The 22,118-nt window shown below is 40.0% G+C and overlaps 1 protein-coding gene across 1 annotated transcript in view; it reads right to left on the reverse strand.

Moving 5' to 3' along the window:
* The window catches only part of GDAP2 (ganglioside induced differentiation associated protein 2), a 23,548-nt gene extending 2,240 nt beyond the window's left edge, over positions 1 to 21,308 (reverse strand). Inside the window, exons 1-11 of the mRNA XM_010082806.1 lie at positions 21,070 to 21,308; positions 19,407 to 19,546; positions 15,167 to 15,320; positions 13,546 to 13,634; positions 11,103 to 11,179; positions 9,876 to 10,035; positions 8,036 to 8,186; positions 6,997 to 7,073; positions 5,547 to 5,623; positions 4,834 to 4,973; positions 4,202 to 4,256 (exon numbers count right to left, since the gene is read on the reverse strand). Of these exons, the coding sequence (XP_010081108.1) occupies positions 4,202 to 4,256; positions 4,834 to 4,973; positions 5,547 to 5,623; positions 6,997 to 7,073; positions 8,036 to 8,186; positions 9,876 to 10,035; positions 11,103 to 11,179; positions 13,546 to 13,634; positions 15,167 to 15,320; positions 19,407 to 19,546; positions 21,070 to 21,239 (1,290 nt within the window). The 5' untranslated portion in view covers positions 21,240 to 21,308. The remainder of the gene's footprint in view (positions 1 to 4,201; positions 4,257 to 4,833; positions 4,974 to 5,546; positions 5,624 to 6,996; positions 7,074 to 8,035; positions 8,187 to 9,875; positions 10,036 to 11,102; positions 11,180 to 13,545; positions 13,635 to 15,166; positions 15,321 to 19,406; positions 19,547 to 21,069) is intronic.
* Positions 21,309 to 22,118: the final 810 nt, after the last annotated feature.

Raw genomic sequence — 22,118 nt, forward strand, 5'->3', positions numbered from 1 at the left:
TGAAGCCTCCTCTCTGCTTTGGGTTGTCTAAGTGAGGGAGTGTGTCCAGTTTTACTGCATTTTTTTTTATCAAAGCCTTATCTATTATCTTATTCTACAAGATTTTACTTTAAGTATTCATACATCTGTCTCTTTTGGATGTAAACTGGATAAGGAATTTTTATTTTGCAAAGGCCAGTAAGACACCATTGATACTTCTACAAGTTATTAAATATTACTGCTTAGATTGACTACACAAGCTTTTACTTTTCAACCCACTTTGTCCAAAACTAAGCATTATATTACATTTTGTTTATTTCTTATCTAGTCTTTTCCTGTCAGACTGAAGGGAAAAAAATAAAACTTGTGAGAACAAGAGGTTACTGTTCTACAGGTCACACCTGCTCATATTACAGATCACTCATGTTCTGTGCAACCAGCTCTTGCTGACCCTGCTTGAGCAGGGGCGCTGGACCAGATGACTCCTAGGAGTCCCTTCCAACCTCGACCATTCTATGATTCTGTTTGATAGTTGTACTTTGACTGCAGTAAGTTAACAAAAAAGCAGCAACACCACAAGAAAAGCCTCAAGGGGAGTGGGAGTTTCAAATAAACTAAAACATTAAGCCAATATAAATGATCTACCTGAACACAGCATTCAAAGAAGTCATCAATGCCTAAAAGCTGTCCTGGAATAACTATGCTGTCCCCTCAACAGCATGTTTTCATGAGAAAGGAACAATGAAAAAGACAAGAGGAGGTAAAGAACAGGACAGAACATTTAAGATCAATTCAGAATTAGATTTATGTTGGCATAAAGCAGGGAGAGACTATTACTGGCATCCATTATTTACTACATTTTTCTAACAAGACATCTTTAAGTGACACTGGATGACAGTTTACTATTTTAAATAGTCTCAATCCTGTACCAAAGTAGCATGCATTCCAATACATATTATGAATGACAATCATTAAACATAATGGTATAAAACTCTAATAGGCAATATTTTTGCAGCTATCAGGAAAACTGATAGTGGGAAAAGCAAATTTTATTTTTTCCCCCCTTCTCAGTATACAAGCCATTGCAGTTTGACATATCTTACCCAGTAACACAGAAAAAAGGGGACCAGAAATGCTTCAAGACAGTCGTTCTATTATCTCTATCCTCAATAATCACAGCTATAGAAACAGTAGTTCAAGAGCAGCCATTTCCTTATAGGTAAGAGGACAGAGAACTTTAAATTAAACCAAATCCCTGTTCATGTACTGAAAGCAGAATAAGTCACAGTAGTCAAAAAAGTTAGAAATCTAGTCATCTGCTGAAGTTTTCCTTCATTTGTGTTGTACTGCAGTTCTGAATCTGAATAAAGGCTATCAAAGTGACTTTGTCAAGCTAGAAAACCACAGGGTCAAAGTATCAGTCTTTCCCTCAAAAAAAGTAGCTCAACACAGAAAGTGTGTCACCAATCTCTTAATTGGGTCATAATCCCGAGGAGAAACCTACTGAAATTTATAAGATTTTATTAAAATTCAAAGGACCTTGTGTAGAAAAAGACATAAGTGACTTGCAACAACCTTTATATTTGATTCTGATCTCCAGAAACTGCTTTTATGACTGTTACAGAAAAACAAGACAAAAATTGTTCATGGTAAATATAAAGATTATGATGATTATGAATATCTAATCTGAGTATTCAGATACGTTTCAGTTTAGAAACACTGATTCACAGACAAGTTACTAAATTTATGAAAACGGAATTTCTCTGGGTGAGATTGTTTTAGGTGCAGCCACTGACACTTCACCAAGCTCTATAAAGCTTTGTTTGGAGACCTCTCAGAAGAGGGGAACCAAGAGGCTTGACACAAAAACGCCCCAAAGACTGCTTCATTTATGTATTGGCAACTATAGCAATAACAAGCGTAAGTACATTTACACGCAAGAGTAGGAAGGAACTTGTGACAGCACTTTAAGAGTATCTTAATCTAAATCCTGCTTGCCGCCAGCCTAAAAAACTGCTGTTGCCTATGATGTGATTTCATCGTAAGAACAGTTACAATTCAGCAGCACTACAAGAGAATGAAGTCCTTCACAGGTCACAAGAATGCTCACACCAAAGCGTAAGTAGAGGCAGGATTAGTATACAGAAACAGACTGGGCAGTGACACACCCTGCTTCAGTTACTCTGTTTTAGTATAACTGCTGACCCCTCCTGCCTGCATACGCTTTGCTGTCTAGGGCCACATGAGTTTAAGAGGCATAATGAAAAGCCTCTTGATCCCTTCTAGTCCAGAAATAAGCAATGCAACTCTTAACAGATGGCAGACATCCACTGTGCCAGGATTCAATACCACAGTAAAATGGTCCATTTATATCAGAGATTTAAGAATGAGACACATGTACAAGGGCAATGGCTTTGGGAAGCTGCATGAATGCACAAGCCTTCCTCCCACATTTGAGACAATGGGGTATTCTCCACTATTTCTAGGGAAGGAAGTCAATGCTTAAACTAGGAAGATGAATATTCCAAGTATTTTTTAAGAGATTTGAGATTTCTGGGCTAGCAACCTTCCACAGGGACAAGAGTCCTGAAACAGCCAAAAAGGAGGAGAGAGAAAAATCCTTCTGTTTTAGCAGCCACCTTCTCCACATGGACTGTCTGCTGCGTATTCCCTATCATGCTGCATAAGCCGATTGTCTCTGCAATAGCCAGCAGCAATCCCACTTGCCCTCCAGTTAGAGAAAGGGCTTGGCAGAAAGACCACGCACATCCCCTTTCCCCTCCAGCTGTGCTGCTAGATAGAATAGGACACAAAACCAATTCCATTTCCAGCAACTTAGCTCTACGTCTCTCACCCTGCCCACTTCCCACCAGCTACCTGCTTGCCCCATAGATCTGCCAAGTCTCCTCTGCAGCTCACAAAGGGACAGGGAACATGGCAATAGACTGGTGAGCACAAGTTCTCATCCTCCAAAAGCAACAACAAATTGTTTGTCAACCAAACAGAAATGCATGGAAAGAGAGGAGGGGGATAAAGTGCTGCTGGGAATCTAAAACACTAGTACTTCCCAGCTTCAACTTTTCCGCTCAACTTTGTGACCCTAGTCATGTTCTATGCCAGCTCCCACATCTTCAGGAGCATCAGAGCTGGAAGCTCTAATTCTAGCACTCAGACCTCAGATTTGTACCCTGTAGGAATAATTAATATCCTGACAGAAACTGGAAGATATAACTGGAAGATAGAAACTGGGAAGCCTCAATCTCATCTACACAAAAACAAGGAAGCTCTAAGTCTCATGGTATCCCAGCTGCGCACACACAAATGACTCTTTGGAAATTTAGCAAATAAATTCTTGACGAACACGTGCAAACAGATGTTTTTTTCTAGGTGTATAATCTTCTCAAATTTGACTGATGTCAGCAAAAAGCAGAATAAACAGAGGTTAATCTGATGTGAACACAGAGGATCACATTTCTAACTGCTTTAATAGGACAAACAAATTTTAAGAAGGGCTGCTGCTGACACTTAGTTCATCTGAAGTACTCATACTGCTGCAATACAAGTAGCGTGTATTAAGTACAGAAGGAAGCGAGCTCCATCTTCTGTTACCCCACACAGATGATAGCTAAGGACAGTAACTTACTGCTTGACGAGTTCAGTTCTTCATCTTCTGAAGGCTTAACAGGATTTTTCTGCACTCCATCACAAACACATTCTTCCCATTTTTTTTTTGCTACTCTACACTCTCATCCTGTCTAATTTCACCGTTGCTTGACACACTGCCCTCTGCCCTTACCAGGGCAGCTCTTAAGGGATACGCAGCACATAGGCAATACCTCTTGCGGGGAGAGAAAAGGTGAAACACACAGGAAATAAACCACATAAAAAAAGAATTCCAGAAGCTTTTGCTCATGGTTCATTACCATGCCAACCAGACAGCAGGAGAAAATGTTTCTCTTTGAAAGAAAGAAGATCCAAAGCTTCCACCTCTTAAGAGCACAAACAAAACTGGGCACAGACAGCTGCACTGCACTGGGATTCAGCTTATCACTAAGGTTGGAAGACTACAGCTACATCAAAGATGGGGATGAATTTCAAGTTCTGACCCTGGATCCAGAGATATTGCCTAATTTTGGAAGTCTCCATGTTCCTCACACTACAGTCCTACATGCTACTCTGACAACACCTAAAATACACTTTTCTTTTGTATTTTTTACCTCACCTTTGAGCGAAATGTTGGGTGGACAAAATATAGTGCCTTCAAGTTCCTCTTGTACCTGGTTTAGAGAAAGAAAAACAACTCTTTAGAAGTACTTTCTAACCAAGCTCACGTACACAACCAACTGTCAAAACACACATCATTTTGCTTAAGTGCCCATGATATTATTCCAAAGTTAGATCTAATACAAGGGCAGATACCAGAAAAACAAGTACAAAGAGTGTGTGTGGGGGAAGTAGGATTATTATTTTTCAGGTAAAGACATCACAGCCTGCAGTCTTTTATGTGGGCAGTGAAAGTTATGGACAAATTGACTGCCAGTGTTAACCTCAGAACTAGTAACGCCAGGCTCCAGAAGCTCCACCTCTGGATTGAGAGAGACACCACACTCACTCAGTATGCCTCTCTTAAGAGCTCCAGAAGGGAAATTGCAGAGGACAGAACTTCTTGGTTAAATAGATGGTTTTGTGAGGAAAGAAAACATATCTTCCTTCCTCTTGCCTTTTTTATTTATTTAGGTCTTTGTCCCAGCAAAACTGTTTCACAAACAAATGGGAAACCAGACACTGGGAATGACAAACATTTCCATATCACAGAGGAGGACCAGAAGAGGTTCTTTTCCTATTGACACTCACTTGGCATCAACAACATCATAGAGTTTCTTCAAGAAATTAGAGTCAAATTGATTGTAATCACTTGTGAGCGTATGGAAGTACACCAGGACGTATTCCTTCACTGCAATATGATCCATGACGTGGATGAAATACAGAAGAGCCTGAGAGAGAAAGAAATGAAAGTTATATTTGCAAAGAACTCTTTCACAGTTGCATTACATCTTAATATGCTTCCTTTAATTAATTCACAAATCAGGAATCATGAGCCTGGGTAGCATTATGCTTCAGCTACAAAAGCAAGGTGAACATTCCAAGTTGTCAACTTGACTGCAATAACTTAAATGGTTTTACTGTCTAGCTGACCTCATTGATGGAACTAGATTCTTGCTGTTTCCATGGAAAACTAATTCAGCTCATTACATTTCACTCTTCGTGTCTTGGCAGTCACAGAAGCAGGACAAGTCTCTTTCTTCTTGAGAAGAAAAAGGAGTCCACGTTAGGCCTTTTTTTCTAAAAATAGTCCAGTTCCTCCTTGAAAAAAGGCACCCCCGCACACACAAAGCTTTATAAGGGATACATTTTCATCTACCTATAAAAAAAATTCTATTTAATGTCTTTTAAGTCTTCTACAGATAATGTTTCTAGTATTAACACTGAACTACTGTTATAATCAGCCTCTTACATCCTGAACATTCATATTGGACCTACACAACTCTAGTTTTACAAAGTCTTACCTTTTCCATGTCTATTAATGTTACAGGGATATTCCTTCCAACCACCACCATCACTGTGCGGCCCCAGTTATCTACACCTACAAAAGAAAGAAAAATACGTCTCTAAACTTATCTCAGTCATGTCAGGTTCTGGAGTTGGTCCCTTTAAAACCAGGGAGAACCAGCCAAAGCTCAGAACTTTTGCAAGGCATCAGCTTTCCATCTTAAAAACAGAGGAAATACACTTAGAGTTACTGTCCTCACTATCCCAGCAGCTATTCTGATCCAAAAAAGGATGCATCACATCTGAAAAACTTAAGACTTGAGGATTGCAAGTTTATGTTGCCTGTGTACTCCACATTTACCTAAATCTCAAGTAACACATGGTTTTTACTAAAACAAAAAAAAACCAAACCACCAAACCTTCACTTGCAGTTCTGTCACCAAAGCAAACTTCTTCCTAGAAATCAAGCTCCAAAATCTAATGCACAGATTCCCAGAACGCACGTTATGGGCCACCTGCAGCTTACAGAGCCTTGTCTGAGATAAACAAAAGAATTTAAAATTGCAGCTACTGAGTAGAAGATATCACATAGCCTTGGTATTTGCACAAAGATCCAGGTAAGTATCTTGATTTTCAGGAGACCAAAGATATCAGCCAAAGTGCTGAACAGACTTTCTCTGCAAAACACAGCTATGCATCCGAGAGCCTGACTACTTGCCTGTTTCTTCCTGTCATGGTGCAAAGCTGCAATAAGCCACTAGGACTATGCCAAGTTTTTATGTCTGAGAATTACACTACCTCAAAAGTGAACTGAAGAGTACAGGTTCCCCATCTCTGCTTCCCAGGCTGCAAGGACCTTGCAGCTGTTTTCTTCCACTGAACTCTCCATTGGGTTGTTTACTTTCTCCCTAATCTCCCCATCTACCGAACTCAAGGTTGCAGTGCTGCCCATGGTACTCAGCTGTTAGTGCCAGGAGACATATACAGAGGAGAGCAACACACACCTAACCCGAGGGAAATAAAAGAAGCCATTTTGTTCAGTAAAGCTGTATTAGAAGTTGCTTTAGTAACTACTTATTCTCTACACTAATCATCTGAAAGCAACATTCATTTCTTTGTAAGGTGGAGATAGTTCTTCTTTTGGTCTGAATTATCTCATACAGAACAACTTATGCAGTGGCTTAACCTAAAAGTACTGATTGACATCTAAAGCTACAGATAATTCAGGATATGCATGTATCCTCAGATTGCTAAAGCAGAGCAGTTTGGGAGTTTACCACATAGTCTTTCAAAGGCAATCATGAGAGAATTCCTGCTTTACTGCAGAGATGTTGCCTAGATCTCGGCCAGGTTTCTAGCTTAATATCGTGACTTATTGAATACTCAACTCCAAAGAAAATACTATATTTTTATTTTGTATTTTTACTTTAAGACAAGATACATCAGTCATCAGTACCCTGAACTTACCTGTCTGGTACAAGGCTTTAAGAGAAGCAATATCAGAGAGGTCTTCAGCTCTTGCCTGACACAGCCAGCGATTATAACTAGAAAGTTAAAAACATCTGGTCAGATCTAATCCTCCCTTGGATTAGCATTAGAAACCTGAAGAAGTATATGGGAGGGAAGGACAAAACAAGCTCTTCTGACTGAGCCCTCTCTCTAATGTTGTGATTTTCTGACCTACGGAGCAACTATCAAGTTGTTAAAGAAAGAAGTGCTGTGCACAAAAAAAAAAATAATATTTGAGTGTCTCAGTTACACACCCAGTGATTTTTACTGGGGCAATGAATACATACCAACTAGTAACTACAGTTGCATTCCATTTGGTTTGAAAAGATCTCCATTTAAATAACTCAGTGGCAATGTTTAAAAAAATTGGGAAAAAAAAGTTTATTTTAAAAGTCTAGAAGTTGAAAACAACTACACAGCAACCAGTGTCACGTGAATTTTTTTTCCTCTTTGAATGGTGAACAACTTAATGCCTCATCTGACAAAACAAGCCAAGCATCATGCCTCAAGAGGACTTCAGCATGGAACTGGCTTCTAAGAAAGCAATCATGCACATTACGGTTAGCAGGGGAAAAAGAAAAAGAGGAAAAAAGCTTCAGCATTCATTTATTTATCTTTCTGTTTTGACAGATGGAAGAAAAATGTTTTGCTATCTGCCCAGAGCCTCGGGAGCAAGTGGGCAGTATTGAAAGCCGGTGACCCTAGTACAGAACGTGGTGAGAAAACAGTGACATCTTGTGGCAAAGATGGAATGCAGCTGGTCAGATGCACAGGGTGTGCTAGAGGGTTCATCACCAGCTTCCCTTTTCCTCCTATTGCCCCTTCTCTTCTCCCCTCAGGCCAAAGAGGCTACCACAGTGATCCAGGGTGACACCAGGCTTTATCTGTATTTCTTTGCCAGAAGATTAGGCTCTACAGGTAACAAAATCATAATAAGGGTTGGTCCTCTGAACAGCTAACTAACCAAAAACATTCACATAGACAAGGAAATTCTCACTTCCTCTGATGCTGCTTCTGCAGTGCTGCCTCTGACAACTGTCCCTGAAGGATGAGGCGTCTCTGTTTATCAATGTCTCCCTCCATGCGGGCAAAAGCATGGGAACCAATGAAAGACAAATCTGCCTCCAGACCCTCTTCATCTGAAGCATCTGCAGTAGAAACAAAGGTAGTGTAAAAAGTTCAAGCTTTTTTCAAGCTTCAGTGTTGCTGCTATATATCTCAGTGAGCCCACCCAGCGATCGTGCTACAAGCTAACGTAAAAAAAACCACAACGTACCCCGATGTGGCTCTGATATCTCACCAGTAGCACTGACAGATTATACCATGAGACCGATAACTACAGACTCCCTCAAAATGTTGGCTTGCCTGGAAACTAACTGGGCAAGTCCTATTCATCAGCTTGTACCAAAGGGATAATGGAGAGAGTCACTCTGGAGAGAGTGACTTGGGCTTTACAGTTGTCCTACTTGTCACAGGGGAAAAACAAGCATGCAGAGGGACAGATGTTGTAACTTTATTCCGTTTAGAAGCTGTACTGGAGAAAGGGCTCACTTTTTATACCATTGGCGCTGCCTGAACAGATACTGTAGAGCTGTCAGTAAACACAGTTTAGATATTTTTATAGCATTGTTTACAACATGATTGTGTGACAAAATACAAGAGCACAGGCTTGCTTGCTGATGACAATACCAGAATGCTTGACTGAACTTGGCATCATCAAGGAATATTGCTAAGGCTTCTAGCACTACCTCTCTGGGCAATCTGGATGGGAATGGCGTTTCCCAGTTTTAATGTGACATGCTATAGGAGCTTTGGGACAAAAGTCCAGGATTCTGCTATACCTATTTGCTCCTACATATGCAAACCCAGTAATTTCACAAATTATTAACTAGTGGTTGAATGCCTCACACCGATCAGTCACAGCTGCAAATACCACTCTAACCAGAAGTTTGGACGGTGGGGCTGGGGGGGTGGAATTGGAGTCTGATCAACAGGAGAAGGTACACCAGGTATCAAACTGTGAACAGAAAAATCAAGTTGTGTGTATCCTTGTTGCATATTCAGTCTTATCCCAATTGGCCATGCAAAAGTAGAAAACCTTTGAAACCCATTCCAAGTTATCCACTTTTGATGGTTTGAGGCTTTGCCTGAAATGTAAAACTTTCACAGAACTGCTTAATAAATAGGGCAGAACATGCCAGCTATTAAATTGTTTTCCAATTTGTATCTTGCCTCCTCAACCCTGACATCTAGGCAACCTCTTTACAAACACACTTCTTTCACTGAGCTTTGACAGCCATTTCCAAAACACTGATCTCTGGGTCAGTCTAGTTCTTCTATCTTTCAGAGAGTTTCTGCTAGCTTTCATTGAGCATCTACTAGTTTGATGCACATGCTCTACCAACAGAATGTTATCATTTGAGACAACACTTGCTAATACACAAGCACACTTTGCTAATAAGATAAGACGATTAACAATAACACCTTCTTAAGTCAAGGGCTGCACAAAATTCTGCAAAAAACGTGCAAAGGTCCTAATCACTTTTGGAGAAAGTTGGCAAAGAATGAACTACCCCACCTCTCCCTCGACGAAAGAAAAAGACAAAACAGCTCTACTGCATCCTCTGACCACATCACTCTACACATCGAGGTAAAAGCCGAAGCTACCGCTGTGCAACATATGAAGCCAACAAGGCAGCTTGGCAACTGTCTTCATTATAGCCTGCCTTAGGTGAGATGGGGTAGGAAAACATCTCTCTGCTTCCCATGTGCCTTTTCTGTTTTTCCAGCGACTTTCACACAGAGATACTTATTCCAAATATCAGTTAAGAACTCACCATCTGGAACTCCCGGCTTTTCAGTAATCCTGATCTGCCGCTCTGGTACTACAGGCTCCCCTTCTGCATTGCCAATATCTGCAGGGAGGTAAGGCAAGGATTGTATCTCTTCTTCCAACGATCTTGGAAAATACAGAGGCAGCAACTTCTGGTAAGTGGCCTACAAATAAGAAAAATGCGTGAAGGTCTATCACGCATCCTTGCTCTTCAGTTAAGTAACACCTGCCCTTGTAGCAGGGACTTTTGCTGCAGTTTGGAGGCAAAGCACCACTTCACTCAGTGGCTTATTTTGGGCTGTCAACAAAGGAAGATAACCTTTATCAAGGTTAACTTTTTTCGCCACACTGGCAAATGACCTTGAGAGGACTCTGCTTTAACCTGCATGAACTCAAGCAGATTGCAGATACTTTAGCTTTGTAATGAAGTTACAACATGCGTGGATGACAGACTTCAGTGAGGGCTGCTCATATCAAAATGCACTACTACACAGATCACCTTTAGTGATCTGATTGGGGAAAAAAGAAAAAGCAACAATCAGCAACAACCAGAGAAACCCTCCCCACATGGAGGAAAAAAGAGAAAATCTCTACTGAATATTGTAATACTTCATGTGTTCTCTCCAACTGACTAGTAGTTTTAGAACCCCCAACAAGTTATTTTCCTCATCCAGATGCCACAGAACCTGAACAACACACTGTTGGTGTTCAGCCCAGGAACTGCCACTAACAAGTCCAATATTCAAACTGCTAGCATCTGTCTGAACACAGATCATTAAATGTCATTCTTGTTATTTCAACAAGCCAGCAAGCAATGTTTAAGATGTTTGTAGGTGATCTGTGGACATGCTAAACTGTCCCTTTTAAAGCACAAGAGAAGCAGCATCGTGTAAGGAGGAAATCTTGTATGAGGCATCTCCCTCCTGGCTGGCAGATACCATCCTGCACAACTGCATACTATAACCTCTACCATTGGTTCCTGTTCATGGCTCAGGAACACAGTAGCCAGAAGTGGAAAGACTCCTAACATGTTCATAGTGAGTGGTAAGAGCATAAACAGTACTGGAAAAGATGCTATACTAGTAGGAGACAGAAGGATGCTGTGGGACCAAAAGTCTGTGTGATCTGAAGGTGTAATCCAAATCCAACTCTATAATGCAGAAGTAAATACTGCTGCAGAGAAGATCAAACATGCCCACAAATTTTGGTGGAATGAACATCAAGGAGATACCTCTTCAAGCTCAGAGACTGCAAACACCACCTTCTCCAGAGTTTCTCCATGAATTTCCAGGAACCTTCTAACTGTGCCTACAAGGAAGAATATTCAATGTAGTTAGTAAAACAGGAGGAGAAATTTACACACATGACTACAAGTGAGGAAGTCAACAGAGTCTCCCCATAGAAAATAGCTCCACAGGCTGTATGCAGGTGCATATTAAGTGTTAGTTTAACAGACCACATGGGTTGTTAGCTTTATTGGAAGTTCCACCTCCACTCTCCTACTGCTCACTTTAGAGATGGATACAAAAAGAGAAAGAGTCTCTCTTATTTTAGCTTACTAGGTATTCCTCAGTCTACGGAATGCAATTCTATAGCCCTGCAAAACCAAGTTAAATCCTTCATTTACAGAGTCTTGTGCAAATTGCCCAAACCATACATTCCTAGAACAAATTATTGTGCCCTAAGCTATCAGGAAATCAAGACGGTATGTAAGCTACAGCAGAAGCTGGTACAAGACAGAGTCAGCCACACAAATCCTCTGGGATCAGCTATGCCCAAGAGGTATATTATAAGTTATATTTGTAAATCATGAGAGATTTATTTCTTCTAATACTTTTTTTGGACTGCCTCAAAGCTTTAGCATAATCCAGGGACACAGTCAAGCTCCTAAGGATTTGCAGCTGAGGAAAAAAAAAGTTTTCTAACCAAGCTCCCAGTCAGACATATCCTTGTACAGATGAAGTCCATGAGCTGCAACAACCTTGACAAACATCATGATTTTCAAGTACTTTCCTGTCAGACTGCCAAGAGAGAAAGTGCCCAAACAAACAGGTTGGTCTAGCAGCATTTTATCAAGTAGCATATAACCCTACAGAGACAAAAGAAGACAGCAATAAAGGAAAGAAGTCTACTCTACAGAGAACACATTAGTGTGAGTTCTTCAAGAAATAGAGGAAAAAGAAAGAGCTATTTTCAAATAGCTCCTGTACAGAAATCAATGTGTAATTGGGTTGACCTGCAACACTATTTTACAGGACAAATGCAGTTGCGCAGTTACAGAGCAAACAGTTTTCTGAACCTATGTGAGCAGCTGTTTACAGATGTCTCACTCAACAGGCAGATAGCAGAGAAAACCACAGACTAATCTGTTATTCTGTTTCTCCAGTGTCAGCACCTCTGCTAAACAGAGGGTAAGACAGATCTCTCCAGTCAGCTTGCACAGCAAGAGGAAAACCCACTCCTTCCATCTGTAACAACTTTCCTATTGTGCAGGAGTACCATACAGGTAGGACACAGAAGCAGGCCAATAGAAATGAAAGTCAAAAGAGAAAAGGGAAAAGTAAAAACCAGGCAAGTATATAATATCCTTCTCTGAGCACTGTTCTATTCTTTAAGTATTTTCAGCCTAGGAAAATTTCTGATTTGTTTTTAGTAGCCTTCATTTTATTCTTCAATATAGTCTCTTCCTGAACCCAAACAAGTTAGAAAACTTTTAGCATCTACAATGCTTTTTGGTAAAAGTTCCATAGAACAAATAGTGTAAGCATGGGAACCATTTCCCCTTGTTTCTTCTGAACCTGATTCACGCTAGCATTGTTTGAAGGTTCTTATTTTGGGAGACAGTAAACAGCTGACTCCTATTCACCACTTCCATGCCACTCAGGAGTTTAGAGACATCTATCACACTCCCTTCAAGTTCAGTGTATTCCAGTCTGAAAAAGACTTCACCTTACTTTGCCATTTCTTGCCTTTCCCTATCAGCGTTGAGCTCCTCAACTTCTAGTTCTATTATACTCTCTTTGAATGTGTAGCTTTAAAGGGTGGACAAAACATAGATTTATAGCATAACATTCTTAATTTTGTTGTGTCTTACTTAGCTTGCTGTTTTGAACTCCAGAGAGCTGTGGTTTTCCTGGAACTATTATTATCTCAACATTTTTCTCCCTAGGATTAGCCCATCATTTTGCATGTGAAGGCAGAAACACATAGGGGTGGGTCTGTGGGGGAAGAATATCACTTTATATGCTGATGACGCTAAAACGGCAGATGAAATTTGCCCTGTTGCTTGAGGTCCACCTACAGCTATTCAACAATAAGGCCTCATCTTTGCTATTCTGAACAATTTTTTATTACCAGCAAACTCTCTTACCTCACTGTTCAGCATCTTTTCCATTAATAACCTTTTTCCAAGTTATTATTAATTAATATATTGAAGACTGAAAATTCCAGCACAGATTCCCATGGATCTTTACTGATGACCTCTCAACAGAGAAAGGATCATTTTTTATCCTCCATTTCCTAATCAACCATGGAAGGCCTTGCCTTTTTATAGCCAACAAACTACAGCCCCCTAAAAAAAAAAAAAGGCTTCCCCATATCAACAGCAGTCTGTCAGAGGTAAGTGATCTGTTGAATACTGCCATCTGGCTTATGTCACTTTCCAACAAACTTACGCAGTGCTATGTGGGTTGCATCCTCCAAGGGGTAGCATCTTTTCAGAGAGTTAATGACACAAAATCCTATGGAGCACATTGCCTGTTCCCTGAAATCCAGAGAAAGAGAAACAAATAGATAATCAGATGAGAAAAAATGTCTGTACAGTACAGCAGATAATACCAGTAATTTTTTTCCTGCCTCTATGCAGCTGCAACCCTCTTTCAGGTTTTTGCAGAAGGATTCTTTCCTGGCAGGATGTATACATACCACCGTTAAGCAGAGGAGGGAACCATTAATGATTACACACTGTTTCCTCTTGTGTTTGTTCTCAGATTTCTCCTTCTACCTCAGCTATGTTGTTCCTGTAGTTTCTCATATCCTGAATGAAGTAGTTCTTCCCTCAAGCTCCCTGCAATCCTTTCCAAAATACTCTCCTTCCTGTATAGGATTGACAGCGAGGAGAAGGAGGGGAAAAGAAGGTGCTCTTTATTGCAAACATTCTCTTGTTCCTTCACCTGACCTATCACTTGTTTTGTTAGGGTTCTGGACACAGACCAAGGTGGCTTACTCAATCCTAGGTATGATTAGATAATCATTGGCACAGAGTGACACATACTTTAAGATCAGTAAGATGCTTCCAGAAGAGAGACACATTTTTAGAAGAGTGAAACACAGAGACGTTGCCAATAGTCATCAGAGGAGTTTAAACAAGCTCAGAGTTGGTAGAAAATTTCACAAGCATCACAAGTTACTCTAGAGAACAGATTGACTGAAAGGCATTCAGAATTCAGTAAGCAGAATTATTAGAATTTTTACATTGTTTTTAACATGTTTCAATCCAGACCTGACTTGGCTTAGAACAAAACTGGCACATATGAGAAAACTTAACTGTAATCATGATTATGAAACAGTTATTATTGCACTGTAACACACAGCCCAGACTTGGAAGAATTGATCTTCCCAACCCTAAGAAATTATTAAGTATATTTTCTGACATCACTCTTGTTCAGGTACTTTTTGTGACTGCTACCATTACAACAGCTGTCACAAGAGAACAGAATACAGGAAAGAACACAGAAAAATAGAAAGAAAAAAAAACCCGTTAGATAAGAGGAAGTAGAACATACCACAGATAAAACAGAAAAAAACTACAAACCCATCTGCAGGAACTGTGGACTTAGAAATAACCTCTCACACTGACTCAGAATTTAGATGGCTGTTGTGCAAAGGCAGAGAGGCCAAATATATTAACTGATACAGCTGTCAGAGCTGCCTGTGGGTACATACACACGGCTGCAGAGACACATGAAGCTGCTGCATGAGAAAACTAATTTAAAGCTTTTTGCAGCACAGAACCCAATGCAATTATCAATGCTGCTTCTCCTGAGCAGCACAGCTCTAGCTACACCGTTTCAGGACTTGAAACAACTCAGATCTCTCTGCATATTTTATCTACACTGCAACACAGAGAACAGAACTATGAAGTATACCACAAAGCCACTAATGTTCTCACGTCCTTAACCAAATCCAGTATACGTGAGAAGATATTCACAACCATTTGGCCTCTGTGCAGACCCAAGCATCTAGAAGAGATGTGCCATGGATTGCAAACCCTCATGTAAGTTGTCATGTGCTTACTTTGCGAGCTGCAGGACATTGCGGTAACAGCTATATAGAGAACTCTCAGCTGCTGTGCGATACCGGCTTTTGTATTTGGGTCCCACTGTATGAATGATGAAACGTGCAGCCAAATTAAATCCTTTGGTGAGTTTAGCCTCACCTGTCCTGCACCCTAAAAAAAATAAACACAAGGATAAATGCCAACATCATGATAAGAAAGCTAGAAGTATTCAAGCCTTGACTTTCTCCAGAGTCAGACTACTCCACTTCATATACAGAAGTCAGTATTTTAGACATCAGATATTAAGGATAGCATTCTATCTCGTAACAGCTGCTTAGTATCACCTAGTCAAGTTGAGGAGGCAAGAACTGTGCTCATTTGTCTCAATTTCAAAACTATGCACATAAAGACAAATGAGACATTGTTAAAAATGCTGTCTTGATTGCAGTGCTTACTATGCCACATACAGAGCCAAAGGGAGACGTCATTTAATGATGTGCACAGAACTGATGCACAAATATGCTATACAACTGGTAATAAAAAGTCCTTCTGAATTTAACAAGTTGGTTTGGGGAGATTGCTTTTTGTAGAAAAGGACTAGAAAGCTCCTTAATCAAACCCACCAGCTGTTGGCAAAGCTATTAAAAATGCATAGCTCAAGCACTTCTTTAATCTATGCTCCCAGAACAAGGTACCTTTCTTTGTTTTACAAGTTTCTTCATGTCCACAAAGCAGAAGCATGATTCTCATGGTGACCGCACTTGCTTGACAGACTAGGTGTCTAGTCTCAAGAAAAGGAAGCTCAAGCAACACACTTAATTGTTCTCTTCACAGCACCCTCCAGTTACATACTCTAGGATCATTTACTGCGTGCTTTACCTCTTTTTGGTTTTGACTGCTCTTTGGCTATCCCCTGCAAGTTACTTATACTTATTTCCTCTGATTTTTTTTCATGGGAAATCAGTTTGTCAGAACCTTAAATGACATCCATAGACCTCTCTATTCCCTTCAGTTTGTCAATACATTTCTGATCATGAAAAATACTGGAACAGCTACTGTGACTGAAGTTTGTTTTTTCTTCATCTGGAAGAAAAGTCTGCTAACTCCCCCTCTTCTTCACCCAAATCTAGTCCACTCCAGTTCTGGACAGCTGAAGAAGTACTTCTAGTCTTTCCACAAGCATTTTCCACCTTCTTCATTCTGCTTGTACAGCTGCACTTCAGCTTTCTGATCTGGCTGAAAACCAATCTTTTCACTGGATTAGCTTTCAACCTGATCTTATAGGTTGCTAGTGCCCACAAAAAGGAATGAGATGTGAACAAGCGTCTGCAACCACCTTTCTGCCGGCAGCATTGCAGTAGCTTGGCTTAAGTCAATGCTAAAGCTGCCCACTGAATAGGAGCATTCACCTCTCCCACTCCACTCTGTTCCCTGGGGTGCTCAGGCAGGCTATCATCATGCATGAAAGCATACTTTATGGCAAGAGACATTCCAGGCTGAGAATCTCTCTTACTTAAAATTTTAAGTACGTCTCTTTAATAGCAACAACACGTTGCCTTTAAGCCAACATCTTGTAAACTCTCTGATCCAATAAATCACATAATTAGCTTCTATGGACCTCCACTTTTTTCTTCTGAGTTAAAAAAGAAGGAATATAACAGCATACTAAACCAAAGCATACTCTTCTGAAGACAACTCAGCTCAAGAGAGCAACTAAATAACCACAACATGAAAAAAAAGTAGAAGCTGAAACTGAGACAACAGATCAGGTATCAAGTCAGTTATCCATGTCCATCCAAGTCACACAGCTTGAAAGCAGCAAGCAAAGGCCTGTAGGAAAAACTGTCTCGTGAAAACAAATGAAGCCAGTTTGACTGAAGCATAGTTGTGAACTCAGTAGAGAAACTAACAAATTCAGACAACCAGATGTCCCATCAGTAAACTCTAACTACACTTACATCACACTTCATACTTCCTAATGGCTTCTGCCTGGAGATCTCTACAAAATTTATAAAACTAATATGAATAGCATTTTAAGATGCAGGGTGAGGTGAGCTAGTAGAGTGAGCTGCACAGGTCAAGGTCTGTGGCAAAACTGGGAACAAAGTCAAGATCTTTTTTTGTCCAATGAGATTTCAAACATTAGAACAGCTTTTCTCCGAGTTTAAAATGGAAAGTCTGAATCCTCCATATAAAGTGTGCAGTGGAGAAAATGTCTCACTGGAGTTGGAAGATTACTATGCATTGCTATTACAGAAAGTCTTTATTAGACTGCAACAAATATGTGTTGATAGGCAAGCATATATCAATAGCACTTCATTTGCAAGCCTGGACCCTTGGCTGTAGTATTTCTGTGTTAATCAAAACTACACTGTTCCCAGGAACGTACAAGTTAGCTGAACACTAAAGAAAGCACAGGCCTTTGAAAGGTTAGCATATCACATGCTTTAAGATGATGATTTTCCTTGGAGTCTATGAATTACTAATATATACCAAGCAATAGGAATAAAGCAAAAGAACTGAAAATCACCACCTGCACCCATTTTACAGCTTTAGAGCAAAGACCATACATTTTCAGTTCTTCCCAAGAACATTCTCCTAAGAAAAAAAAAAGTTCAAAGTTAAATGGGAATGAGTGCAAAAAGGAGGCAGAGGTGACAAAAGAATCAAACTTATTTCTTAACTAAGCTCCTCTCCACTTCTGCTACAACAAACACATTAAAGAGCACACAAAAGCCAAAGCTGTAACCCAGCCTCTTTTTCCGCCCCCATGCAACACACCAGTAGTGTGTCACAGAAGAACTTATTTCTGAAAAATCTCTTGTCACATGATTACAATGAAATTGTCACGTACAGGGAGTTGTGAACCTGCAGAATGCATTACAGAGCGAAGACATCAGTGTTATCACAGAGGTGGAGGATGCAAAACTACATATAACTTAGCATGGTAAAGAGGAATTTCAGATACCAAGCCCAACTTTTACAAATAACTCCCTACAGAGCTGATAGATCTCAAATTTTAAGGACTCCTTGAAATGCTGTCCCTCTCTCACCACCTCACAGTGCACACAAGAAACCCAAGTTGATTTTAGAAGAGCTCTGGCATACATAGCAGGGTTCTAACTATTCCGTAACATCTGCTGTATTGTAACAGTTGTTTTCACCTGAACAACACACTGACTTTTCCCTCTCCTATGAAATGGTTACTCTTGCCCCGTTTGACTTCCAGGTTACTCACAAAAAGCAAGCTGAATCAGCAAATATGATTTTATAAAAAGAGGATGTCTGACAGTTTGTATTAGAAATTTTATGGCTCTTCCATCTGTTTTGTTACTACACCATTAGGAGATGAAGCTGTTACCCAAGAGAGTGAGCAGGACTACTCAGGGATCCGTTGGGTCTCAAAATTCATCTCAGTACCATAGTTACTAGAAATGTGAATTCTTAACTGCAAACTATATCAGACTTCTGTATAACCTTGGATAACTATAAACTCTTTGTTCCTCACACACAAAATGAGGAACATCTTCATCTAACAGGGACTGAAAATAAAGCTGAGCATTTGTAAATTTCATTATCAGCTATAAACCCTGTTAATAAAGAATCTAGGTAAAGCAAATCTCATCCATTTCCAGAATAGCCTTTTATTACAAATGGTCTCATAACTTTCCAATAAAACCATTTGCTGTGCAGAAGAGGCCAAAGAACCAAATGATTTTAGTAGTCACTAAGACTTTACTTAGACATGCAGTTTTACGAATCCATCTATTATTGCCATAGTTTCCTGAAAGATTGTGTGTATATAGTTAAGAGCCTGAAAGAGGATACACAAAGGGTGTATTAGAATCCACTTAAGTTCTGCAATGGTGAACTTCAGTTCCTGTCTTCCACAGTGTATACACACACTGAGCAGGATAACAGCAAAATCTGAAGATGTTCAAGACTGGCCCCTTGAGTAAGAGCTCTGATAAGCTAACCACTCTAAGTGGCTTCAGATGACAATGGGAATTATTGCACCACAAAGTAAGGTTTCAGCAACTCGAAAATCTGCCACAGATTTTCAGTGATCTGTAACCTGAACGGCAAAAAGAGAAGAGACTAGATTGGCATGTGTTTCTCCATTTATTTCACATTAACACCAGATGCTGGGGGGGGGGGAAGCTATACCTTGATTTTAGTTTATGCCCAAATCCTGGTCCTTTGTACTATGCATGGACAGTAGATTTCAATAAGACAAAAACATCTCTAGACACTTACCTTTGAGCTTCTGGAGTTCATCCCTCAGGTCAGGCCCAGCATGCATGAATATACTTTCAGATACTGGATTTTTATCAGTGAGAGACTCATTACTGGTGTTTACTATGGCTGTGCAGTTCAGTAACGCTACATCTCCTTTCCTGAGGAAACAAGGAAACAGTTTACTGCAGGCTAAATGTAAGATTAAGCAGGATATTCTCAAGTAAGGGCTGACAAGCAAGGAAATGCCAAGTTAAAGGAAAAGCACTAACAGTGCTCCAGTGCCCATAAAGCATAGTGTAGCCCTTGGCCTCTAAGTGATGAAGAAATATCTCATGCAACCTGTCACTTCCTTAAAAATTCCCAGCATCAACAGTAACTTAGTGGTGTACATAGAAAAGGCAGTGTTGTAACTGTACGTAGGGCAGTTTAACCAGCAGAACATGCAAAGTGGCCTGACAAACCGATGGAGTGTTACGTGTTCAAAAAGCCATGTATCCTCTCTTGGACATAAGAGGACAGTACCTGTGGTATATTGCTTTCAAAACTTAACAATTTTTTCAGTGTACTCTTTTTGGTTTGCATACACACTATTCAGGGCACTTTATTGCTGTTGGTCTTCCTCAGACCACTGAGGATCTAGAGTGACACTGCAGCTAGTCAAGTTCTCATTGCTTTGTTCTGAAACTGTGAATCCACAATTTGATCACATTCATTCTGCTCTTCAAAGATCAGACATGCAGAAGATAAACAAAGCAGAGATGCATAAGAGACAATGGAGTAGCAGAACTTTGACCTGCTTTTTGTCATGGCAGCAGCCATTAGAGATTTTGGGATCAAAGAGCATAGGAAGGGAAATAAAGATTCCCACACACAGGGAGAGATTCAAATAACAGTTCAAATCGCACACATTTATTCAAGCCCAAGTCATAAGAGATGTTTAACCTTTTACTCTTCTCTTTCTTTACTTAATCAGGTTCAGGAAATCCGTGAACAGTCCCATTTCCTTCATGTATTAACCAGAAAGAGGTTCAGGCTGATCCCTGAATAAGTGTCCCTGAGAAATCCTTCTCTCTTCTTATTAACATAGAGTTACTCAGAGAGCAGGTTTAAGTACTTGAGTTGCAGGAAAGAAAAACTGATGGAGTAAGTTCACCTCAGCAAACTGCACTCTATCAATAGATTTTGGTAGAAAACAATGGAAACAGAACAGAGAATGGAAAGAGAAAGGAGGGAAGGGAAAAAAAGAGCCCAAAGCAAGCCACATGAAAGAAAGAAATACTGATTCAAACCAGAAGAGTGAAAGCAGAATAAAGCCAGCAAAGAAAGAAAAAAAAAGCTAGAGGAGAGCAAGTATATTTTTTTTAAACTTAAAAAATTGTATCAAAGTGCCTGATTAGGTTTTGATATTAAGGACACAGTATGACAGTAGGACATACAGCTCCAGTCTGCTGCATCAAGGAATGCCTACGAATATGCAATTTATAACCTATGGTGGAGCAAATCTCAGACTTGCAGATTTAGAGTAAACAAAAAGATTATTTTCTTTCCAGAACTGTAATGTTTGATTCAAGAAAAGATGGCTTGAAGGCTTTATTCTATAGCAGTGATTGTTATGAGGCATTTGGATCCCGCAGTAAATGGAGAAGTGATGACAAACATACCAGAACCATATGGAACTTACCATAAGACTATTTTTGCATTGATGTCTTTCCTGTATGGAAACGGTGATCTAACATCAACTTTTTCAAGGGGATTTTGGTGAGGGTCCAGCTGCTTAGCCTCATAGGCATCAGTCCAGCCTGGCAGACTGTCAACATCCACAAACTGGGAAGGAGCACCCAAGGGATCCATGAAACGGAAACAACAACTCTCCTCTGGTAACTTGTCACACTCCAATTCTCACTGGAGTCTTCCAGGTGCTTTGAAGGAAGAAAATCAAACCAGGTCACCAGCTGTTCACTAAAAGCAATTCCTGTGGAGGCAGACTTTTCACAAGGCTGCAATGTAATTACAACTAGCAGAAAACAGAAAAACAGATTTTCAACTCAACCGCTCTCCTTCTGTTTTGTTATCTGCATGCAAAGAGGCAATGCAAATACACGCACTAAGACAAACCTTTTCCAATAGTGCAAGATGAAAACACCTTGTCTATTAAGTTGGTCCAACTGACTTGGGACCATGCATTTTGAAAACGCTGAACACAAATTCTCAAGTGTAGAAAGGACCTTAGTCCTTCTGCAAATTTTTATTTCTTTATCTAAACAAAAAGCAAATTTTAGCAGAGTACATATAGTCTATCCCCTCAGAGATTTTGGTCTAGCCCTGGGTTGTGTTTTAAAAAAAAAAAAAACCAAAAGAAAATAAACACACCCCCAAACTATCACAACTCCAAAATCCTTAAGTGCAAAAAAACCCCCTTACAAACAAACCAATGAAAATATCCTCCCTCCCGCCAAATTGCACAACCCTTGTAGTTCAGTGAATTTTGAAGCACTACAAATAAGACTGACATTGCTTAGTTTTTACGGTCATGCACTTAAGCACAAAACCCCTTCACCCAAAAAGATTTAGCAAGAAAAAGCAAAAATGTAAATTTGAACACTGGCCAATGAATTTGCAGACTGAACTTTGCCATTTGACCTTTTTTTTTTGAAGGCTAAGATGACACTAGTTTCTAGATAAAGACTCAAGCTACCTAAAAAGGTACTTTTCAACTGCCAGCACAGCAAA

Source organism: Pterocles gutturalis, unplaced genomic scaffold, assembly GCF_000699245.1.
Source record: "Pterocles gutturalis isolate BGI_N339 unplaced genomic scaffold, ASM69924v1 scaffold5045, whole genome shotgun sequence".
NCBI lineage: Eukaryota > Metazoa > Chordata > Aves > Pterocliformes > Pteroclidae > Pterocles > Pterocles gutturalis.